The sequence below is a fragment of the Oncorhynchus tshawytscha genome, linkage group LG05, assembly GCF_018296145.1.
Source record: "Oncorhynchus tshawytscha isolate Ot180627B linkage group LG05, Otsh_v2.0, whole genome shotgun sequence".
Classification (NCBI taxonomy): domain Eukaryota; kingdom Metazoa; phylum Chordata; class Actinopteri; order Salmoniformes; family Salmonidae; genus Oncorhynchus; species Oncorhynchus tshawytscha.
In genome coordinates, this window is record NC_056433.1 from 76,031,516 (window position 1) to 76,054,295 (window position 22,780).

The 22,780-nt window shown below is 45.1% G+C and overlaps 1 protein-coding gene across 2 annotated transcripts in view; it reads right to left on the reverse strand.

Annotated features, from left to right (window-relative positions):
- Positions 1 to 22,780, reverse strand: part of raver2 (ribonucleoprotein, PTB-binding 2) — a 158,496-nt gene that overhangs the window by 53,707 nt on the left and 82,009 nt on the right. For both annotated transcript variants that reach the window (XM_042322369.1, XM_042322368.1), the window contains exons 5-11: positions 17,557 to 17,677; positions 16,720 to 16,805; positions 12,098 to 12,196; positions 11,195 to 11,306; positions 7,813 to 8,105; positions 6,232 to 6,340; positions 5,955 to 6,112 (exon numbers count right to left, since the gene is read on the reverse strand). In XM_042322369.1, coding sequence (XP_042178303.1) covers positions 5,955 to 6,112; positions 6,232 to 6,340; positions 7,813 to 8,105; positions 11,195 to 11,306; positions 12,098 to 12,196; positions 16,720 to 16,805; positions 17,557 to 17,677 — 978 coding nt within the window. The remainder of the gene's footprint in view (positions 1 to 5,954; positions 6,113 to 6,231; positions 6,341 to 7,812; positions 8,106 to 11,194; positions 11,307 to 12,097; positions 12,197 to 16,719; positions 16,806 to 17,556; positions 17,678 to 22,780) is intronic.

Consider the following 22,780-nt stretch of genomic DNA (forward strand, 5'->3'; position numbering starts at 1 on the left):
AGTCCCTCTCTCTCTCTCTCTCTCGTTCCTCTCTCTCTCTCTCTCTCTCTCTCTTCCCTTACCCATCTAGTTCCTCTCTCTCTCTCTCTCGTTCCTCTCTCTCTCTTCCCTTACCCATCTAGTTCCTCTCTCTCTCTCTCTCTCTCTCTCTTCCCTTACCCATCTAGTTCCCTCTCTCTCTCTCTCTCTCTCTCGTTCCTCTCTCTCTCTCTCTCTCTCTTCCCTTACCCATCTAGTTCCTCTCTCTCTCTCTCTCTCTCTCTCTCTCTCTCTCTCTCTCTCTCTCTCTCGTTTCCTCTCTCTCGTTCCTCTCTCTCTCTCTCTCTCTCGTTCCTCTCTCTCTCTCTCTTCCCTTACCCGTCTCGTTCCTCTCTCTCTCTCTCTCTTCCCTTACCCATCTCGTTCCTCTCTCTCTCTCTCTCTCTCGTTCCTCTCTCTCTCTCTTCCCTTACCCATCTCGTTCCTCTCTCTCTCTCTATCTCTTCCCTTACCCATCTAGTTCTCTCTCTCTCTCTCTCGTTCCTCTCTCTCTCTCTCTCTCTCTTCCCTTACCCATCTCGTTCTCTCTCTCTCTCTCTTCCCTTACTCATCTCGTTCCTCTCTCTCTCTCTCTCTCTCTCTCTCTCTCTTCCCTTACCCATCTCGTTCCTCTCTCTCTCTCTCTCTCTTCCCTTACCCATCTCGTTCCTCTCTCTCTCTCTCTCTCTCTCTTCCCTTACCCATCTCGTTCCTCTCTCTCTCTCTCTCTCGTTCCTCTCTCTCTCTCTCTCTCTCGTTCCTCTCTCTCTCTCTCTCTCTCGTTCCTCTCTCTCTCTCTCTATACTCATCTCTAGTTTCCTCTATAGCTCTCTCTCTCGTTCCTCTCTCTCTCTCTCTCTCTCTTCCCTTACCCATCTCGTTCCTCTCTCTCTCTCTCTCTCGTTCTCTCTCTCTCTCTCTCTCTCCCATCTCGTTCCTGTCTCAATCTCTCCCTCTCTCTCTCTTCCCTTACCCATCTCGTTCCTCTCTCTCTCTCTCTCTCTCTCTCTCTCTCTCTCTCTCTCTCCTTACCCATCTCGTTCCTCTCTCTTCCTTACCCATCTCGTTCCTCTCTCTCTCTCTTCCTTACCCATCTCGTTCCTCTCTCTCTCTCTCTAGTTCCTCTCTCTCCTCTCTCTCTCTTCCCTTACCCATCTCGTTCCCTCTCTCTCTCTCTCTTCCCTTACCCATCTCGTTCCTCTCTCTCTCTCTCTCTCTCTTCCCTTACCCATCTCGTTCCTGTCTCAATCTCTCTCTCTCTCTCTCTCTCTCTCTCTCCCTTACTCGTCTCGTCTCTCCTCTTACTCGTCTCGTCTCTCCCTTTACTCGTCTCTCCCCTTACTCGTCTCGTCTCGCTCTCTCTCTCGTTCTCTCTCTCCCTCTCTCCCATCTCTAGTTCCTGTCTCAATCTCTCTCTCTCTCTCTCTCTTCCCTTACCCATCTAGTTCCTCTCTCTCTCTCTCTCTTTCTCTCTCTCTCTCCTTACCCATCTCGTTCCTCTCTCTCTCTTCCCTTACCCATCTCGTTCCTCTCTCTCTCTCTCTTCCCTTACCCATCTCGTTCCTCTCTCTCTCTCTCTCTCTCTTCCCTTACCCATCTTGTTCCTCTCTCTCTCTCTCTCGTTCCTCTCTCTCTCTCTCTCTCTCTCTTCCCTTACCCATCTCGTTCCTTTCTCTCTCTATCTCTCTTCCCTTACTCATCTCGTTCCTCTCTCTCTCTCTCTTCCCTTACCCATCTCGTTCCTCTCTCTCTCTCTCTCTCTCTCTCTCTCTCTTCCATACCCATCTCGTTCCTCTCTCTCTCTCTCTCTTCCCTTACTCATCTCGTTCCGCTCTCTCTCTCTCTTCCCTTACCCATCTGATAAGTTAAATCTATATATATATCTCTCTCTCTTCCCTTACCCATCTCGTCACTCTCTCTCTCTCTCTCTCTCTTCTCTTACCCATCTCGTTCCTCTCTCTCTCTCTCTCTCTCGTTCCTCTATCTCTCTCTCTCGATTTCCTCTCTCTCTCTCTCTCTCTCTCTTCCCTTACCCATCTCGTTCTCTCTCTCTCTCTCTCTTCCCTTACACATCTCGTTCCTCTCTCTCTCTCTCTCTCTTCCCTTACCCATCTCGTTCCTCTCTCTCTCTCTCTCTCTTCCCTTAGCCATCTCGTTCCTCTCTCTCTCTCTCTCTTTTCCCTTACCCATCTCGTTCCTCTCTCTCTCTCTCTCTCTCTTCCCTTACCCATCTCGTTCCTCTCTCTCTCTCTCTCTCTCTTCCCTTACCCATCTCGTTCCTCTCTCTCTCTCTCTCTCTCGTTATCTCTCTCTCTCTCTCTATCTCTCTCTTCCCTTACCCATCTCGTTCCTGGCTCTCTCTCTCGTTCCTCTCTCTCTCTCTCTCTTCCCTTACACATCTCGTTCCTCTCTCTCTCTCTCTCGTTCCTCTATCTCTCTCTCTCTTCCCTTACCCATCTTGTTTCTCTCTCTCTCGTTCCTCTCTCTCTCTCTCTCTTTCTTCCCTTACCCTTCTCGTTCCTGTCTCAATCTCTCTCTCTCTCTCTCTCTCCCCTTACCCATCTCGTTCCTCTCTCTCTCTCTCTTCCCTTACCCATCTAGTTCTCTCTCTCTCTCTCTCTCTCTCTCTCGTTCCTCTCTCTCTCTCTCTCTCTTATTTACCCATCTAGTTTCCTCTCTCTCTCTCTCTCTATCTCTCTCTATCTCTCTCTCTCGTTCCTCTCTCTCGTTCCTCTCTCTCTCTCTCTCTCTCGTTCCTCTCTCTCTCTCTCTCTCTCTTCCCTTACCCATCTAGTTCCTCTCTCTCTCTCTCTCTCTCTCTCTCTCTCTCTCTCTCTCTCTCTCTCTTTCCTCTCTCTCGTTCCTCTCTCTCTCTCTCTCGTTCCTCTCTCTCTCTTCCCTTACCCATCTCGTTCCTCTCTCTCTCTCTCTCTTCCCTTACCCATCTCGTTCTCTCTCTCTCTCTCTCTCTCTCGTTCCTCTCTCTCTCTCTTCCCTTACCCATCTCGTTCCTCTCTCTCTCTCTCTCTTCCCTTACCCATCTAGTTCCTCTCTCTCTCTCTCTCGTTCCTCTCTCTCTCTCTCTCTCTCTTCCCTTACCCATCTCGTTCCTCTCTCTCTCTCTTCCCTTACCCATCTCGTTTCCTCTCTCTCTCTCTCTCTCTCTCTCTTCCCTTACCCATCTCGTTCCTCTCTCTCTCTTCCCTTACCCATCTCGTTCCTCTCTCTCTCTCTCTCTCTCTCTTCCCTTACCCATCTCGTTCTCTCTCTCTCTCTCTCTCTCGTTCCTCTCTCTCTCTCTCTCTCTCGTTCCCTCTCTCTCTCTCTCTCTCTCTCTCTTCCCTTACCCATCTCGTTCCTCTCTCTCTCTCTCTCTCGTTCCTCTCTCTCTCGCTCTCCCATCTCGTTCCTGTCTCAATCTCTCCCTCTCTCTCTCTTCCCTTACCCATCTCGTTCCTCTCTCTCTCTCTCTCTCTCTCTCTCTCTCTCTCTCTCTCTCTCCTTACCCATCTCGTTCCTCTCTCTTCCCTTACCCATCTCGTTCTCTCTCTCTCTCTTCCCTTACCCATCTCGTTTCCTCTCTCTCTCTCTCTCGTTCCTCTCTCTCTCTCTCTCTTCCCTTACCCATCTTGTTCCTCTCTCTCTCTCTCTCGTTCCTCTCTCTCTCTCTCGTTCCTCTCTCTCTCTCTCTCTCTCTCTCTCTCTCTTCCCTTACCCATCTCGTTCCTCTCTCTCTCTCTCTCTCTCTCTCTCTCTCTCTCTCTCTCTCTCTCTCTCTCCTTACCCATCTAGTTCTCTCTCTCTCTCTCTCTCTTCCCTTACCCATCTCTCTCTCTCTCTCTCTCTCTTTTCCCTTACCCATCTCGTTCTCTCTCTTTCTCTCTCTCTCTCTCTCGTTCCTCTCTCTCTTCCTCTCTCTTCCCTTACCCATCTCGTTCCCTCTCTCTCCTCTCTCGTTTCTCTCTCTCTCTCTCTCTCTTCCCTTACCCATCTCGTTCCTCTCGCTCTCTCGTTTTCCTCTCTCTCTCTATTCTCATCTCGTTCTCTCTCTCTCTCTCTCTCCTCTTACCCATCTCGTTCTCTCTCTCTCTCTCTCTCTCTCTTCCCTTACCCATCTCGTTCTCTCTCTCTCTCTCTCTCTTCCCTTACCCATCTCGTTCCTCTCTCTCTCTCTCTCTCTCGTTCCTCTCTCTCTCTCTTCCCTTACCCATCTCGTTCCTCTCTCTCTCTCTCTCTCTCTTCCCTTACCCATCTAGTTCCTCTCTCTCTTCTCTCTCTCTCTCTCTCTCTCTCTCTCTCTTCCCTTACCCATCTCGTTCCTCTCTCTCTCTCTCTTCCCTTACCCATCTCGTTCCTCTCTCTCTCTCTCTCTCTCTCTCTCTTCCCTTACCCATCTCGTTCCTCTCTCTCTCTTCCCTTACCCATCTCGTTCCTCTCTCTCTCTCTCTCTCTCTTCCCTTACCCATCTCGTTCCTCTCTTCTCTCTCTCGTTCTCTCTCTCTCTCTCTCTCTCTCGTTCCTCTCTCTCTCTCTCTCTCTCTCTCTCTCTCTCTCTTCCCTTACCCATCTCGTTCCTCTCTCTCTCTCTCTCTCGTTCCTCTCTCTCTCGCTCTCCCATCTCGTTCCTGTCTCAATCTCTCCCTCTCTCTCTCTTCCCTTACCCATCTCGTTCCTCTCTCTCTCTCTCTCTCTCTCTCTCTCTCTCTCTCCTTACCCATCTCGTTCCTCTCTCTTCCCTTACCCATCTCGTTCCTCTCTCTCTCTCTCTCTTCCCTTACCCATCTCGTTCCTCTCTCTCTCTCTCTCGTTCCTCTCTCTCTCTCTCTCTCTTCCCTTACCCATCTTGTTCCTCTCTCTCTCTCTCTCGTTCCTCTCTCTCTCTCTCGTTCCTCTCTCTCTCTCTCTCTCTCTCTCTCTCTCTCTCTCTCTCCTTACCCATCTCGTTCCTCTCTCTTCCCTTACCCATCTTGTTCCTCTCTCTCTCTCTTCCCTTACCCATCTCGTTCCTCGCTCTCTCTCTCTCGTTCCTCTCTCTCTCTCTTCCCTTACCCATCTCGTTCCTCGCTCTCTCTCTCTCGTTCCTCTCTCTCTCTCTCTCTCTCTTCCCTTACCCATCTTGTTCCTCTCTCTCTCTCTCTCGTTCTCTCTCTCTCTCTCGTTCCTCTCTCTCTCTCTCTCTCTCTCTCTCTTCCCTTACCCATCTCGTTCCTTTCTCTCTCTATCTCTCTTCCCTTACTCATCTCGTTCCTCTCTCTCTCTCTCTGTCTTCCCTTACCCATCTCGTTCCTCTCTCTCTCTCTCTCTTCCCTTACTCATCTCGTTCCTCTCTCTCTCTCTCTCTCTCTCCCTTACCCATCTCGTCACTCTCTCTCTCTCTCTCTCTTATTTACCCATCTCGTTCCTCTCTCTCTCTCTCTCTCTCCCGTTTCTCTCTCTCTCTCTCTCTCTCTCTCTCTCTCTCTCTCTCTCTCTCTCTCTCTCTCTCTCTCTCTCTCTCTCTCTCTCTCTCCCTCTCTCCCTCTCTCCCTCTCTCCCTCTCTCTCTCTCTCTCTCTCTCTCTCTCTCCAAGGGGCTTTATTGGCATGGGAAACGTGTTAACATTGCCAAAGCAAGTGAGGTAGATTATTTACAAAAGTGAAAAACAATAAAAATTAACAATAAACATTACACATACATACTCTCTCACTCATATATCTCCTATTGTTCCTTTCTCTCTAATTAACTCTACCTCTCCCCACTCTCTCTTTTCACTACCCTATCTTCCGCAACACACCCCACTCTTTCTCCAACACATGACAATTGTAAGTAATTGCAAAAACAACCTGTCTCTATGAGGAAGCACAGAAGACATAATGACTTACTGTGCAGAGCTCAACAGTTTGGGTGTGTGCTCACTCCTGTGTAAACACACTTGTCTGTGTGCATGTGTGTGTTACCTGTGAGTATGCCTGGCTGTAGTGACTGTAGTCTGCAGAGGTATCGGTGCTGTAGGGTGCTGGGGTTTGGGAAGTGGAGGGTTGGGAGACAGGGGGCAAAGCACTGCTGTACACCCCAACTAGAGGCTGCCCTGTCTGCATTTTACAGGCCGTCGGGGCTGCATGACAGACCAAACAACCACACAGAGAATACAGTCAAATACACACAGAAAAAGAGGACATCATCTGTAATAGTTAATGTGAGTCATTTTTTAATGTGTGTGTGTGTGTGCTTTACCTTGCAGCACCATGCCAGGTAACACACTAGCTAGATTCAGGTATGGATTGGAAGGTAGCTTCATCTCTTTAGGGGGTTCACCCAGGAGAGAGAACTGACTGCTGGGAGCCTGGAGACAGACAGAGATAACATTGGACTTTACCACACTGTTCCCTAAGTAAATATCCAAGTCATGAACAACCCATCGTACTAACGTATCATTAATGCATTCAACAATGCAGTAAATGTTCAAGTCAAAATGCTGTACACCCTTTAAGACTGTGTTGCCACCTAGCTTGCCTCACAGTCAGCCCTCTATATAACTACCTAGCCACCCCATACAGCCGTGTGTATCCCGGCTTGCCTCACAGTCAGCCCTCTATATAACTACCTAGCCACCCCATACAGCCGTGTGTATCCCGGCTTGCCTCACAGTCAGCCCTCTATATAACTACCTAGCCACCCCATACAGCCGTGTGTATCCCGGCTTGCCTCACAGTCAGCCCTCTATATAACTACCTAGCCACCCCATACAGCCGTGTGTATCCCGGCTTGCCACAGTCAGCCCTCTATATAATTACCTAGCCACCCCATACAGCCGTGTGTATCCCGGCTTGTTATTCTATCATGTGACTTAAGGTCCGTTCTATCTTCCCCATAAACTCCACTCACAGTAGAGGTCAGATGTCAGTGCCTGGTTGCATGGTGGACACACGCATGGTGTTATGCGGGCTCTTTTATGGTGACCCTGTGGTTTCTGTAAGAGTCTCTCCAGAGTGGTAGAAAACTAATGATGAAACACAGGTCATGTCATCACACACACAGAGACAGACAGAGAGAGAGAGAGACAGACAAAGAGAGAGAGAGACAGACAAAGAGAGAGACAGAGACCGACAGAGAGAGAGACAGACAAAGAGAGAGAGCGAAGAGAAAGAGAGCGACAGACAGAGAGGGATAAAGAGAGAGAGAGAGCGAAGAGCCAGAGAGAAAATCAACGAGTGAGTGTGTGGGGGGGTGCATTTAAGTTCAATACTGAGGCAACAGACCCTTCAGTGTGTGTGTGTGTGTGTGTGTGAAAGAAGCCAGAGTTTCTGAGGGCTAAGTCCGGCAAATAGGCCCTAGGCAACAGAACACCAACTCATAAACAAATCAGATCTGTCAGAGACAGAGAGGCGGAGGAGGACATAGACAGAAAGGAAAAGAGAGAGGAGGAGAGAGAGAGAGAGAGACTGACTGACAGACAGACGACAGTCTAAAACCAGCGAACCCTAGGGCCATCTCTCTCTCGACTGCTCCCGCAAAGTGAAGGGGTGAAGGAAAGAAAGGAGGAGGTGAGGTGGAAGGACAAAAAGACAGATACAGTAGATGGGTAGAGACAGACTAGTGAAAGAAAGAGAGAGAGACAGGAACCAACAGCCAAGGAAACGAGAGGCAGAAGGCAGGGCAGGAGAGCTAGTGCTGGCTGGCAGGAAAGAGAGCTACCGGTGTCTCAGTCAATGCCAATGTGTTGTTGTGTTGTTGTATTGTTGTGCTCTTGTGTTGTTGTGCTCTTGCGTTGTTGTGCTGTTACATTGTTGTGTTGTGTCTGTGCTCTATACTCACTCCACTAGCTGGGCTACTCTCAGTGCTGCTGTAGCTGTGTCGGCCGGGTTGGTGGCCCCCTGGAGCTTTGGGTGGTGGGGGACCCAGGTAGTAGCTCTGTCCCTGGGGCTGAGCATTCGCCATGGTCCCAGGAGGGGCTGGTTGCCTGTCAGAGGCTGTGGTGTAGATGCAGGCCCCGTTCTGTTCCCCTCCCACGGCTGTTCCCAGGTGTGTCTGTGCCTGCAGGTAGGGCATCATGCCCGCTGCCGACACTGAGGCCTGACTGGACATTGGCAGGGACTCCTGACCTAACTCTGTGGAGGGGGAGAGAGGCAAGAGAGAGGGGGGGGGGACAAGAATGGATAGAGGAAAGACCTAGTATCATTCACAGACTGGTCCCCTACTTACTGCTAGCCTACAGTGAACTACAGTCACAGACTGGTCCCCTACTTACTGCTAGCCTACAGTGAACTACAGTCACAGACTGGTCCCCTCACTTACTGCTAGACTACAGTAAACTACAGTCAGACTGGTCCCCTCACTTACTGCTAGACTACAGTAAACTACAGTCACAGACGGGTCCCCTCACTTACTGCTAGACTACAGTCACAGACTGGTCCCCTACTTACTGCTAGTCTACAGTAAACTACAGTCAGACTGGTCCCCTACTTACTGCTAGTCTACAGTAAACTACAGTCACAGACTGGTCCCCTCACTTACTGTTAGTCTACAGCAAACTACAGTCAGACTGGTCCCCTCACTTACTGCTAGCCTATAGTAAACTACAGTCAGACTGGTCCCCTCACTTACTGCTACCTTACAGTATACTACAGTCACAGACTGCTCCCCTACTTACTACTAGCCTACAGTAAACTACCGTCACAGACTGGTCCCCTACTACTGTTAGCCTACAGTAAACTACAGTCAGACTGGTTCCCCTACTTACTGCTAGCCTACAGTAAACTACAGTCACAGACTGGTACCCACACTTACTGCTAGCCTACAGTAAACTACAGTCAGACTGGTCCCCTCACTTACTGCTAGCCTACAGTCACAGACTGGTCCCGTCACTTACTGCTAGCCTACAGTCAGACGGGTCCCCTCACTTACTGCTAGCCTACAGTAAACTACAGTCAGACCGGTCCCCTCACTTACTGCTAGCCTATAGTAAACTACAGTCAGACTGGTCCCCTCACTTACTGCTAGCTTACAGTATACTACAGTCACAGACTGCTCCCTTACTTACTGCTAGCCTACAGTAAACTACAGTCACAGACTGGTCCCCTACTACTGTTAGCCTACAGTAAACTACAGTCAGACTGGTTCCCCTCACTTACTGCTAGCCTACAGTAAACTACAGTCACAGACTGGTCCCCTCACTTACTGCTAGCCTACAGTCAGATTGGTCCCCTCACTTACTGCTAGCCTACAGTAAACTACAGTCACAGACTGGTCCCCCCACTTACTGCTAGACTACAGTGAACTACAGTCACAGACTGGTCCCCTCACTTGCTGCTAGCCTACAGTAAACTACAGTCAGACTGGTCCCCTCACTTACTGCTAGCCTACAGTAAACTACAGTCAGACTGGTCCCCTCACTTACTGCTAGCCTACAGTAAACTACAGTCAGACTGGTCCCCTCACTTACTGCTAGACTACAGTCACAGACTGGTCCCGTCACTTACTGCTAGCCTACAGTCAGACGGGTCCCCTCACTTACTGCTAGCCTACAGTAAACTACAGTCAGACTGGTCCCCTCACTTACTGCTAGCCTACAGTAAACTACAGTCAGACTGGTCCCCCTCACTTACTGCTAGCCTACAGTCACAGACTGGTCCCGTCACTTACTGCTAGCCTACAGTAAACTACAGTCAGACTGGTCCCCTACTTACTGCTAGTCTACAGTAAACTGCAGTCACAGACTGGTCCCCTACTACTGTTAGCCCACAGTAAACTACAGTCACAGACTGGACCCCTCACTTACTGCTAGCCTACAGTAAACTACAGTCACAGACTGGTCCCCTCACTTACTGCTAGCAGTGCACACAGTATAGTATACATGCTGTTCTCAAGTTATAGGCTTTAAAGAGATTAGGTGCATCCTAACTATACTATCAAGCACGGTTAATTAAGCAGTCCCGAGAACGTGTGGTATATGGCCAATATACCATGGCTAAGGGCTGTTCTGGATACAGCACTATATTGACCATATACCACAAACTCCCGAGGTGCCTTACTGCTGTTATAAACTGGTTACCAACGTAATTAGAAAAGTTTGCGGTCATACACACATCCTTTAAAACATGGGCTAATGGGCTAATAAAGACTACTAGTAAAGAACTATTGGGAGTTTTAACAGTGTGACGGCCTCCTTTTTCTTTACTACCAACGTAATTAGAAGAGTAAAAAGTAATTTTTTGTCAAACCCGTGGTCTTTCATACCATGTCTTTCAGCCAATCAGCATTCAGGACTCAAACCACCTGGTTTATAATACAGTATACAGCGCCATATATGCAAAACTAAAATACCATTATCTACCCAGGAGAAAGAAAAGATTACATTAACTCAGGTTATGACATTTCTGAACGGAACACCTCATACGTTATTATCTATTTACCAGGAGCACTGCAGCACAGCATAGAACACTACTCTGTTTTTTTGTTTCATCCAGGAATACCCAGATTACATTCATTCCAACTGTTAATATCCCTGTGATGAATGACCTGCATCGCCCAGAGCAGCCTCAGCCCTTACGGGCCCGCAGCAAACAAAACAATGCTAACAAACAAACAAACACTAGCAAACATAGATAAATGGATCACAACCATAGAGATTTCAATACATTTGCATAAATAGTGACATTCTCATTTGGAAGATTTGAATTGCAAATGTGGTTGGTCTGTCTGAGAAGAACAATTACAGAGAGAGGCCGAACGTCCAGGCTAGGTGGTGCTAAGGGGGCTGTAGGGCTATGCGTACCGAGCCCAGGGCACTCAGTTACAGAGAGAGGCCGAACGTCCAGGCTAGGTGGTGCTAAGGGGGCTGTAGGGCTATGCGTACCGAGCCCAGGGCACTCAGTTACAGAGAGAGGCTGAACGTCCAGGCTAGGTGGTGCTAAGGGGGCTGTAGGGCTATGCGTACCGAGCCCAGGGCACTCAGTTACAGAGAGAGGCTGAACGTCCAGGCTAGGTGGTGCTAAGGGGGCTGTAGGGCTATGCGTACCGAGCCCAGGGCACTCAGTTACAGAGAGAGGCTGAACGTCCAGGCTAGGTGGTGCTAAGGGGGCTGTAGGGCTATGCGTACCGAGCCCAGGGCACTCAGTTACAGAGAGAGGCTGAACGTCCAGGCTAGGTGGTGCTAAGGGGGCTGTAGGGCTATGCGTACCGAGCCCAGGGCACTCACCAGTGGGGGAGTCACCCAGCAGACCCTTTCCCAGGGCCATGGGGGCTGGAGGCCTGAGACCAAGGACTTTCTGTAGAAGTAGACGAGAGGGGTCACCCAACAGACTAGATACCTATGGGGGGGGAGAAAGAGAGGAGGAAGAGGAGAGGAAATACAAAGAGAGAGGGAGAGGGGAGGAGAAAGGAGGTGAAAAAGAGGTGAATGATAGTGAGAGGAGAGGCAAAAGGTGATAAATTGAGAGTGAAGAGAGCATGAGAGAAAGGGATTGTGGGAGGAGAGAAGTAGAGGAAAAGCTAAGAAAAGGGTTGTCAGACTAATGCAGAAATGGAAAATGATCTCACAACTCAACTTAGCGTGTCTCCACTCCACATACACTGAGAGCAGTACTACATGTACAGTAGGATAGATGGAGCTAACAGAGCACACACACACACACTATCTCTCTTCTCTCTCTCAAGTCTGTCCTTTTAAAATTACATAAAATACGCAGACACCCAGAGTAATGTAATACATTTTTATATTGCTATACCTCACATGACCATTCGGGTAATAAAGAGAACAGAAGTTTCAATATTGTGAGAATAATTTTTTACCCCTATAATTTCTGCACAGAACCCATTAGCTGTGCAGAGTAGAACTTTCCTAATGTTCTTACATTTCATTAGGAATGAGTGACAGAAGCAGCCAACCGAAAACCCAACACACACAGGCTCAAGCAATTGACTCCCATTCAAAATCCTATTTTCCCGAACCCCTAACCCAAATCTTAACTCTTACTAAATCCTAACCCTAACTGAAATTCTAACCCCAACTCTAAACCTAGCCCCTAAGCCTAAAAAGCATCTTTCCTTGTGGGATGCACACACACACACACAGACACAGACACACGTTGGCATGCCTCACATTGCTCATGTGCTTGTCTTTGATGTGCAGGAGCTGCTGCTGGGCCAGCTGCATGTGCAATAGATTCTGAAGCACCAGACCGTTCCCCAACATGGAACTCTGGGAAAGACACAGTACACACATATTTAGAACACGCTGTAACAGTACACAGACATTTAGAACACGCTGTAAGAGTGCAAACACATTTAGAACACACAGTAACAGTACACACATTTAAAACACGCTGTAGCAGTACAAACATTTAAAACACGCTGTAGCAGTACATATATTTAGAACACTCTGTAGCAGTACACATATTTAGAACACAATGTAACAGTACACACATTTAGAACACGCTGTAGCAGTACACAGATTTAGAACACGCTGTAGCAGTACACAGATTTAGAACACGCTGTAGCAGTACACAGATTTAGAACACGCTGTAGCAGTACACATATTTAGAACACGCTGTAGCAGTACACATATTTAGAACACGCTGTAGCAGTACACATATTTAGAACACGCTGTAGCAGTACACATATTTAGAACACGCTGTAGCAGTACACATATTTAGAACACGCTGTAGCAGTACACAGATTTAGAACACGCTGTAGCAGTACACACATTTAGAACACACTGTAACAGTACACACATTTAGAACACACTAACAGTACACACATTTAGAACACACTAACAGTACACACATTTAGAACACACTGTAACAGTACACACATTTAGAACACACTGTAACAGTACACACATTTAGAACACACTGTAACAGTACACACATTTAGAACACACTAACAGTACACACATTTAGAACACGCTGTAACAGTACACACATTTAGAACACGCTGTAACAGTACACACATTTAGAACACACTGTAACAGTACACACATTTAGAACACACTGTAACAGTACACACATTTAGAACACGCTGTAACAGTACACACATTTAGAACACACAAACAGTACACACATTTAGAACACACTGTAACAGTACACACATTTAGAACACACTAACAGTACACACATTTAGAACACGCTGTAACAGTACACACATTTAGAACACGCTGTAACAGTACACACATTTAGAACACGCTGTAACAGTACACACATTTAGAACACGCTGTAACAGTACACACATTTAGAACACGCTGTAACAGTACACACATTTAGAACACGCTGTAACAGTACACACATTTAGAACACGCTGTAACAGTACACACATTTAGAACACACTAACAGTACACACATTTAGAACACGCTGTAACAGTACACACATTTAGAACACACTAACAGTACACACATTTAGAACACACTGTAACAGTACACACATTTAGAACACACTAACAGTAGACACATTTAGAACACGCTGTAACAGTACACACATTTAGAACACACTAACAGTACACACATTTAGAACACACTAACAGTACACACATTTAGAACACACTGTAACAGTACACACATTTAAAACACACTAACAGTACACACATTTAGAACACGCTGTAACAGTACACACATTTAGAACACGCTGTAACAGTACACACATTTAGAACACGCTAACAGTACACACATTTAGAACACGCTGTAACAGTACACACATTTAGAACACACTAACAGTACACACATTTGGAACACATTGTAACAGTACACACATTTAGAACACACTGTAACAGTACACACATTTAAAACACACTAACAGTACACACATTTAGAACACACTGTAACAGTACACACATTTAGAACACGCTGTAACAGTACACACATTTAGAACACGCTGTAGCAGTACACACATTTAAAACACGCTGTAACAGTACACACATTTAGAACACACTGTAACAGTACACACATTTAGAACGCACTAACAGTACACACATTTAGAACGCACTGTAACAGTACACACAGTTAGAACACGCTAACAGTACAAATATTTAGAACACTAACAGTACACACATTAAAACATGCTAAAACAATACACACATTTAGAACACACTAACAGTACACACATTTAAAACACGCTGTAGCAGTACACACATTAAACATGCTAAAACAGTACACACATTTAGAACACGCTGTAGCAGTACACACATTTAAAACACGCTGTAGCAGTACACACATTTAAAACACACTAACAGTACACACATTTAAAACACGCTGTAGCAGTACACATATTTAGAACACACTGTAACAGTACACACATTTAGAACACAATGTAACAGTACACACATTTAGAACACACTGTAACAGTACACAAATTTAGAACACGCTGTAACAGTACACACATTTAGAACACAATGTAACAGTACACACATTTAGAACACACTAACAGTACACACATTTAGAACACACTAACAGTACAGACATTTAGAACACTAACAGTACACATATTAAAACATGCTAAAACAGTACACACATTTAGAACACACTAACAGTACACACATTTAGAACACGCTGTAACAGTACACACATTTAGAACACACTGTAACAGTACACACATTTAGAACACACTAACAGTACACACATTTAGAACACGCTGTAACAGTACACACATTTAGAACACGCTGTAACAGTACACATATTTAGAACACGCTGTAACAGTACACACATTTAGAACACGCTGTAACAGTACACACATTTAGAACACACTGTAACAGTACACACATTTAGAACACACTAACAGTACACACATTTAAAACACGCTGTAGCAGTACACACATTAAACATGCTAAAACAGTACACACATTTAAAACACGCTGTAGCAGTACACACATTTAAAACACGCTGTAGCAGTACACACATTTAGAACACGCTGTAACAGTACACACATTTAAAACACACTAACAGTACACACATTTAAAACACGCTGTAGCAGTACACATATTTAGAACACGCTGTAACAGTACACACATTTAGAACACAATGTAACAGTACACACATTTAGAACACACTAACAGTACACACATTTAGAACACACTAACAGTACACACATTTAGAACACGCTGTAACAGTACACACATTTAGAACACGCTGTAACAGTACACACATTTAGAACACGCTGTAACAGTACACACATTTAGAACACGCTGTAACAGTACACACATTTAGAACACGCTGTAACAGTACACACATTTAGAACACACTAACAGTACACACATTTAGAACACGCTGTAACAGTACACACATTTAGAACACGCTGTAACAGTACACACATTTAGAACACACTAACAGTACACACATTTAGAACACGCTGTAACAGTACACACATTTAGAACACACTAACAGTACACACATTTAGAACACACTGTAACAGTACACACATTTAGAACACACTAACAGTACACACATTTAGAACACGCTGTAACAGTACACACATTTAGAACACACTAACAGTACACACATTTAGAACACACTGTAACAGTACACACATTTAGAACACGCTGTAACAGTACACACATTTAGAACACACTAACAGTACACACATTTAGAACACACTAACAGTACACACATTTAGAACACGCTGTAACAGTACACACATTTAGAACATGCTAAAACAGTACACACATTTAGAACACACTAACAGTACACACATTTAGAACACGCTGTAACAGAACACACATTTAGACCACACTAACAGTACACATATTTAGAACACACTGTAACATTACACACATTTAGAACACGCTGTAACAGTACACACATTTAGAACACACTGTAGCAGTACACACATTTAGAACACACTGTAACAGTACACACATTTAGAACACACTGTAACAGTACACACATTTAGAACACACTAACAGTACACACATTTAGAACACACTAACAGTACACACATTTAGAACACGCTGTAACAGTACACACATTTAGAACATGCTAAAACAGTACACACATTTAGAACACACTAACAGTACACACATTTAGAACACGCTGTAACAGAACACACATTTAGACCACACTAACAGTACACACATTTAGAACACACTGTAACAGTACACACATTTAGAACACGCTGTAACAGTACACACATTTAGAACACACTGTAGCAGTACACACATTTAGAACACACTGTAACAGTACACACATTTAGAACACACTGTAACAGTACACACATTTAGAACACACTGTAACAGTACACACATTTAGAACACTAACAGTACACACATTTAGAACACGCTGTAACAGTACACACATTTAGAGCACACTGTAACAGTACACACATTTAGAACACGCTGTAACAGTACACACATTTAGAACACACTAACAGTACACACATTTAGAACACGCTGTAACAGTACACACATTTAGAACACGCTGTAACAGTACACACATTTAGAACACACTAACAGTACACACATTTAGAACACACTAACAGTACACACATTTAGAACACACTAACAGTACACACATTTAGAACACACTAACAGTACACACATTTAGAACACACTGTAACAGTACACACATTTAGAACACGCTGTAACAGTACACACATTTAGAACATCCTGCAACACACGTCATCAAACAGATACACACACACACACTCATCTCTCCATTCCCTGTGAACCAGTCCTGTACACACACACACATATGCACACACACTCCCACACACACACTCTCACACACTGCACAGTATTCTTACCTGCTGTACCTTCCCCAGTTGGAACAGGGCTGCTGTGAGGGGGGGTCTGAGGAATGGAGACAGGCTAGGAGGCCGCCCAAACTTCCCTGGAGACAGAGAGAGAGGGAGGAAGCAGGCATGGTCAGTGTATTGTATAACAGGGGTATCAAACTTGACTGAGACACAGTGACAAGGGAAAGGCATACTGTGGTGTCCTCACAGACCAACCAACCAAGGTGCATGAATAAATGAACAAACGGAATGTGGGAAAAATATTCAGCCACTCTTAGGAGACAATGGAAGTAAGTTCGATAGATCGAAAATACCTCTTTACTATGTGTTGGCATTTAGACTTCCCCAGGCTGTATGCGACAGAGCATAGCACACAGCAGCCAGATAATAAGCTCAGTAATAGCTCCAGACATCCACAACCTACTCATAATAAATGTATGCGTCAAAGCTAATGGTAGCTTCCTCCAGAATAGGTAGAAAGTTTAACATTTAATCAGGGGCTAATTTTAGACTTAGTCTAATTGTGCGTGCTCCTCTTTTAAGAGCCAGCCCTCAGCCTTCACTCCTTCCTGCCTGCCTGCCTGCCCTCCTCTGTTCTGATGTAGTCTGAGAACAAGTTCATTATAATAAATGATTAAGCATTCATCAAAAAGCAACGTGCTTAGAATTGATAAGACAGGATACGCTAATCGAAAGCCATTTCTATCATTCTAGGGGCACAGAGAGGATGAGACGGATAAAAATGAAACAATCTAATCTGTACAACCCAATAAACGTAAGTAAGTTGTTTCTCTATTTAATTTACAGTAGTCCTGTAAATAAGGGAGTCCAGTGTGTGTGTCTGACCTCCTCGTTTGCCAGTGTGGTAAGGCCTCATGAGGACCTGTAGGGCTGCTGGGTTGGTCATGCTGTTCAGCAGCTGGGCCAAGTTGGGCTCCGGCAGTAAGCCCTTCTTATTACTCAACATCTGCAATACACACACACACAAACAAAAGGGAAAGATTAGCATAGCTTGCTATATACGGTATATACATTACCAGTCAAACGTTTTAGAACAAATCAAATCTAATTTTATTAGTCATATGCCCCGAAAACAACAGGTGTAGTAGACGTTACAGTGAAATATTTATGGTCATCTATTTTATATTTGAGATTCTTCAAATAGCCACCATTTGCCTTGATGACAGCTTTGCACACTCTTGGCATTCTCTCAACAAGCTTCATGAGGTGGTCACCTGGAATACATTTCAATTAACAAGTGTGCCTTCTTAAAAGTACATTTGTGGAATTTCTTAAATAATGTGTTTACTGAGCCAATAAGTTGTGTTGTGACAAGGGAGGGTATACAGAAGATAGCCCTATTTGGTAAAAGACCAAGTCCATTTTATGTCAAAAAGAGCTCAAATAAGCAGAGAACAGACAATCCATCATTACTTTAAGACATGAAGGTCAGTCAATCCGGATAATGTCAAGACTTTCTTCAAGTGCAGTCACAAAAACCATCAAGCGCTATGATGAAACTGACTCTCATGAGGACCGCCACGGGAAAGGAAGACCCAGAGTTACCTCTGCCGCAGTGGATAAGTTCATTAGAGTTACCAGCCTCAGAAAATGCAGCCAAATAAATGCTTCACAGAGTTCAAGTAACAGACGCATCTCAACATCAACTGTTCAGAGGAGACTGTGTGAATCAGGCCTTCTTGGTCGAATTTCTGCAAAGAAACCACAACTAAAGTACACCAATCAGAATAAGAGACTTGCTTGGGTCAAGAAACACGAGCAATGGACATTAGACTGGTGGAAATTTGTCCTTTGCTCTGGCGTCCAAATGTTTAATTTTTGGTTCCAACAGCCTTGTCTTTGTGAGACATGGTGTGGGTGAACGGATGATCTCCGCATGTGTATTTCCCACCGTAAAGCATGGAGGAGGAGCTATTATTGTCACGTTGGTATAAATGGATCGGGAGATAGGCGCAGGAATGCGTAATAGGGATTTTTATTTACCCAAATTACAGCGTGCCGTGTAAAGGCACGGAGACGAAGACCAAACAAACACGTATACAAAACACATGGTTGAAACCCAAACAAAAGAGCGAGGAGTACCTCGAATAAATACACAAGCGCACAATAATACCACACGAGACCCGTAGTCATCTGCGCAATACAAGCGACATGAAAGCCAAAACTACACAGTACAGGTACTCACACGATAATCGACAGCCCAATGGAAACCAAAGGGCACATTTACACAATTACAATCACTGAAATGGGGACCAGGTGTACGTAATGGCACAGCTCCAGTGGGATCCATGACAATTATGGTGTGGGGGTGCTTTGCTGGTTACACTGTCTCTGATTTATTTAGAATTCAAGGCACACTTAACCAGCATGGCTACCACGGCAACCTCCAGGCTGTGTAAGGGCTATTTGACCAAGAAGGAGAGTGATGGAGTGCTGCATCAGATGACCTGGCATCCACAATCCCCAAACCTCAACAAAATTGAGATGGTTTGGGATGAATTGGACTGCAGAGTGAAGGAAAAGCAGCCAACAAGTGCTCAGCATATGTGGGAACTCCTTCAAGACTGTTGGAAAAGGATTCCTCATGAAGCTGTTTGAGAGAATGACAAGAGTGTGCAAAGCTGTCATGAAGGCAAAAAGTGGCTACTTTGAAGAATCTGAAATACAAAATATATTTTGATTTGTTCAACACTTTTTTGGTTACTACATGATTCCATGTGTGTTATTTCATAGTTTTGATGTCATCACTATTATTCTACAATGTAAAAAATAAAATAAAAACCTTGAATGAGTAGGTGTTCTACAACTTTTGACCGGTAGTGTATATACACTGAGTGTATAAAACATTAAGGACACCTGCACTTTCCATAACATAGACTGACCAGGTGATTCCAAGTGAAATCTATGATCCCCTATTGATGTCACTTGTTAAATGCACTTCAATCAGTGTAGATGAAGGGAGGAGACAGGTTAAAGAAGGATTTTTAAGCCCTGAGACAATTGAGACATGGATTGTGTACGTGTGCCTTTCAGAGGGTGAATGGGAAAGACACAAGATTTAAGTGCCTTTGAATGGGGTATGGTAGATGATGGCAGGCACACATGTTTGTGTCAAGAACTGTAAAGTTGCTGCGATTGTCATGCTCAACAGTTTCCCATGTGTACCATTAATGGTCCACCACCCAAAGGATATCCATCGAACTTGACACAACTGTGGGAAGTATTGGAGTCAACATGGCCCAGCATCCCAGTGGAACGCTTTCAACACCTTGTGGAGTCCATGCCTCGATGGGCACACATTTGTTTACATCTCTGTTAGTGAGCATTTCTCCTTTGCCGAGATAATCCATCCACCTGACAGGTGTGGCATATAGAAGCTGATTAAACAGCACAATCATTACACAGGTGTCCCTTGTGCTGGGGACCATAAAATGTGCAACTGGCATGCCGACTGCAGGAATGTCCACAGAGCTGTTGCCTTTCTCTACCATAAGCCCCCTCCAACATCATTTTAGAGAATTTGGCAGTACGTCAACCAGCCTCACAACTGCAGACCATGTATAACCACGCAAGCCCAGGACCTTCTCGTCCGGCTTCTTCACCTGCTCGATCGTCTGAGACCAGCCACCCGGACAGCTGATGAAACTGTGGGCTTGCACATCCGAAGAATTTCTGCACAAACTGTCAGAAAGCTTCTCAGTAAGCTCATCTGCATGCTCGTCGTCCTCACCAAGGTCTTGACCTGTTTGCAGTTTGGTGTCGTAACCGACTTCAGTGGGCAAATTGTCACCTTCGATGAACACTGGCACGCTGGAGAAGTGTGCTCTTCATGGATGAATCCCGGTTTTAACAGTAACGTCCGTGTATGGCGTTGTGTGGGCGAGCGGTTTGCTGATGTTAACATTGTGAACAGAGTGCCCTATGGTGGCGGTGGATATGGTATGGGCAGGCATAAACTATGGCCAACGAACGCAATTACATTTTATCGACTGCAATTTCAATGCACACAGATACCGTGACGAGATCCTGAGGCCCATTGTCGTGCCATTCATCTGCCGTCATCACTTCATATTTCAGCATGATAATGCACGACCCATGCTGCAAGGATCTGTACACAATTCCTGGAAGCTACATACTCCATGGCCTGCATACTCACCAGACATATCACCCATTGAGCATGTTTGGGATGCTCTGGATCGACGTGTATGACAGCGTGTTCCAGTTCCCTCCAATATCCAGAAAATTGGCATTGCAATTGAATAGGAGTGGGTCAACATTCCACAGGCCACAATCAACAGCCTGATCAACTCTATGCGAAGGAGATGTGTCACGCTGCATGAGGCAAATTGTGGTCACACCTGATACTGACTGGTTTTCTGATCCACACCCCAACTTTTTTTTTTAAGGCATTTGTGACCAACAGATGCATATCTGTATTCCCAGTCATGTGAAATACATAGATTAGGGACTAATGAAATTATTTCAATTGACTGATTTTCTTATATGAACTGTAACTCCGTAAAATCTTTGAAATTGTTGCATGTTTCATTTCTATTTTTGCTCAGTGTGTAAGTGCTATCACCAGTAAGGTTGAGCTTCTCATCACAGAGCCACATACACAGGCTCACAGAGTAGACATTCACAATAGCAATAAACAGATTATATTTCCCCTAGCCTTGAGCCATGTTCAGCTGAGTGAGTAGTGTGTATTACTGCCTCTGATTGAGAGTGTGTGTGTGTGTTTTAGCCTGTCAGTGAGAGTGTTTATTATAGAGTCTGTTAGTTGGGTATTGAGCGAGGTACAGTGTGATCTGTCACTGATCGCATCTTTCATAGAGAGCAGCGGAATTCTCTCTCTCTTTCTATATATAAATTATATACAGTATATCTCTCTCCCTCTCTTTATGCACCACACTGTGCACCACACTGAACATGGACCAGAGTAAAGTAGTCACTGTGCTGTTTGGTATCATTGTGGTCACCACACTGAACATGAACCAGAGTAAAGTAGTCACTGTGCTGTTTGGTATCATTGTGGTCACCACACTGAACATGAACCAGAGTAAAGTAGTCACTGTGCTGTTTGGTATCATTGTGTGCACCACACTGAACATGAACCAGAGTAAAGTAGTCACTGTGCTGTTTGGTATCATTGTGGTCACCACACTGAACATGAACCAGAGTAAAGTAGTCACTGTGCTGTTTGGTATCATTGTGGTCACCACACTGAACATGGACCAGAGTAAAGTAATCACTGTGCTGTTTGGTATCATTGTGTGCACCACACTGAACATGGACCAGAGAAAGCAAAGGAGAGATTTGTCTGAGGAGATCAGAAAGAAAATAATAGACAAGCATGGTAAAGGTCAAGGCTACAAGACCACCTCCAAGCAGCTTGATGTTCCTGTGACAACAGTTGCAAATATTATTAAGAAGTTTAAGGTCCATGGAACTGTAGCCAACCTCCCTGGGCGTGGCCGCAAGAGGAAAATCGACCCCAGATTGAACAGAAGGATAGTGTGAATGGTAGAAAAAGAACCAAGGATAACTGCCAAAGAGATACAAGCTGAACTCCAAGGTGAAGGTACGTCAGTTTCTGATCGCACCATACATCGCTTTTTGAGCGACAGTGGGCTCCATGGAAGAAGACCCAGGAGGACTCCACTTTTGAAAGAAAAACATAAAAAAGCCAGACTGGAATTTGAATGTCATTTGGACAGATGAGTCAAAACTGGAGCTTTTTGGCAAGTCACATCGGCTCTATGTTCACAGAGGTAAAAATTAAGCTTTCAAAGAAAAGAACACCGTACCTACAGTGAAACATGGAGGTTTGGTTATGTTTGGGGCTGCTCTGCCGTGCCAAATACATTTAAACTCAGTTTTTTACAAATTCTGACATTTAATCCTAGTAAAAATTCCCTGTCTTAGGTCAGTTAGGATCACCACTTTATTTTAAGAATGTGAAATGTCAGAATAATAGTAGAGTGATTTATTTCAGCTTTTATTGTTACGTGTAGAGAACACAGGGAACCCAAGAGCAGACTCAGAT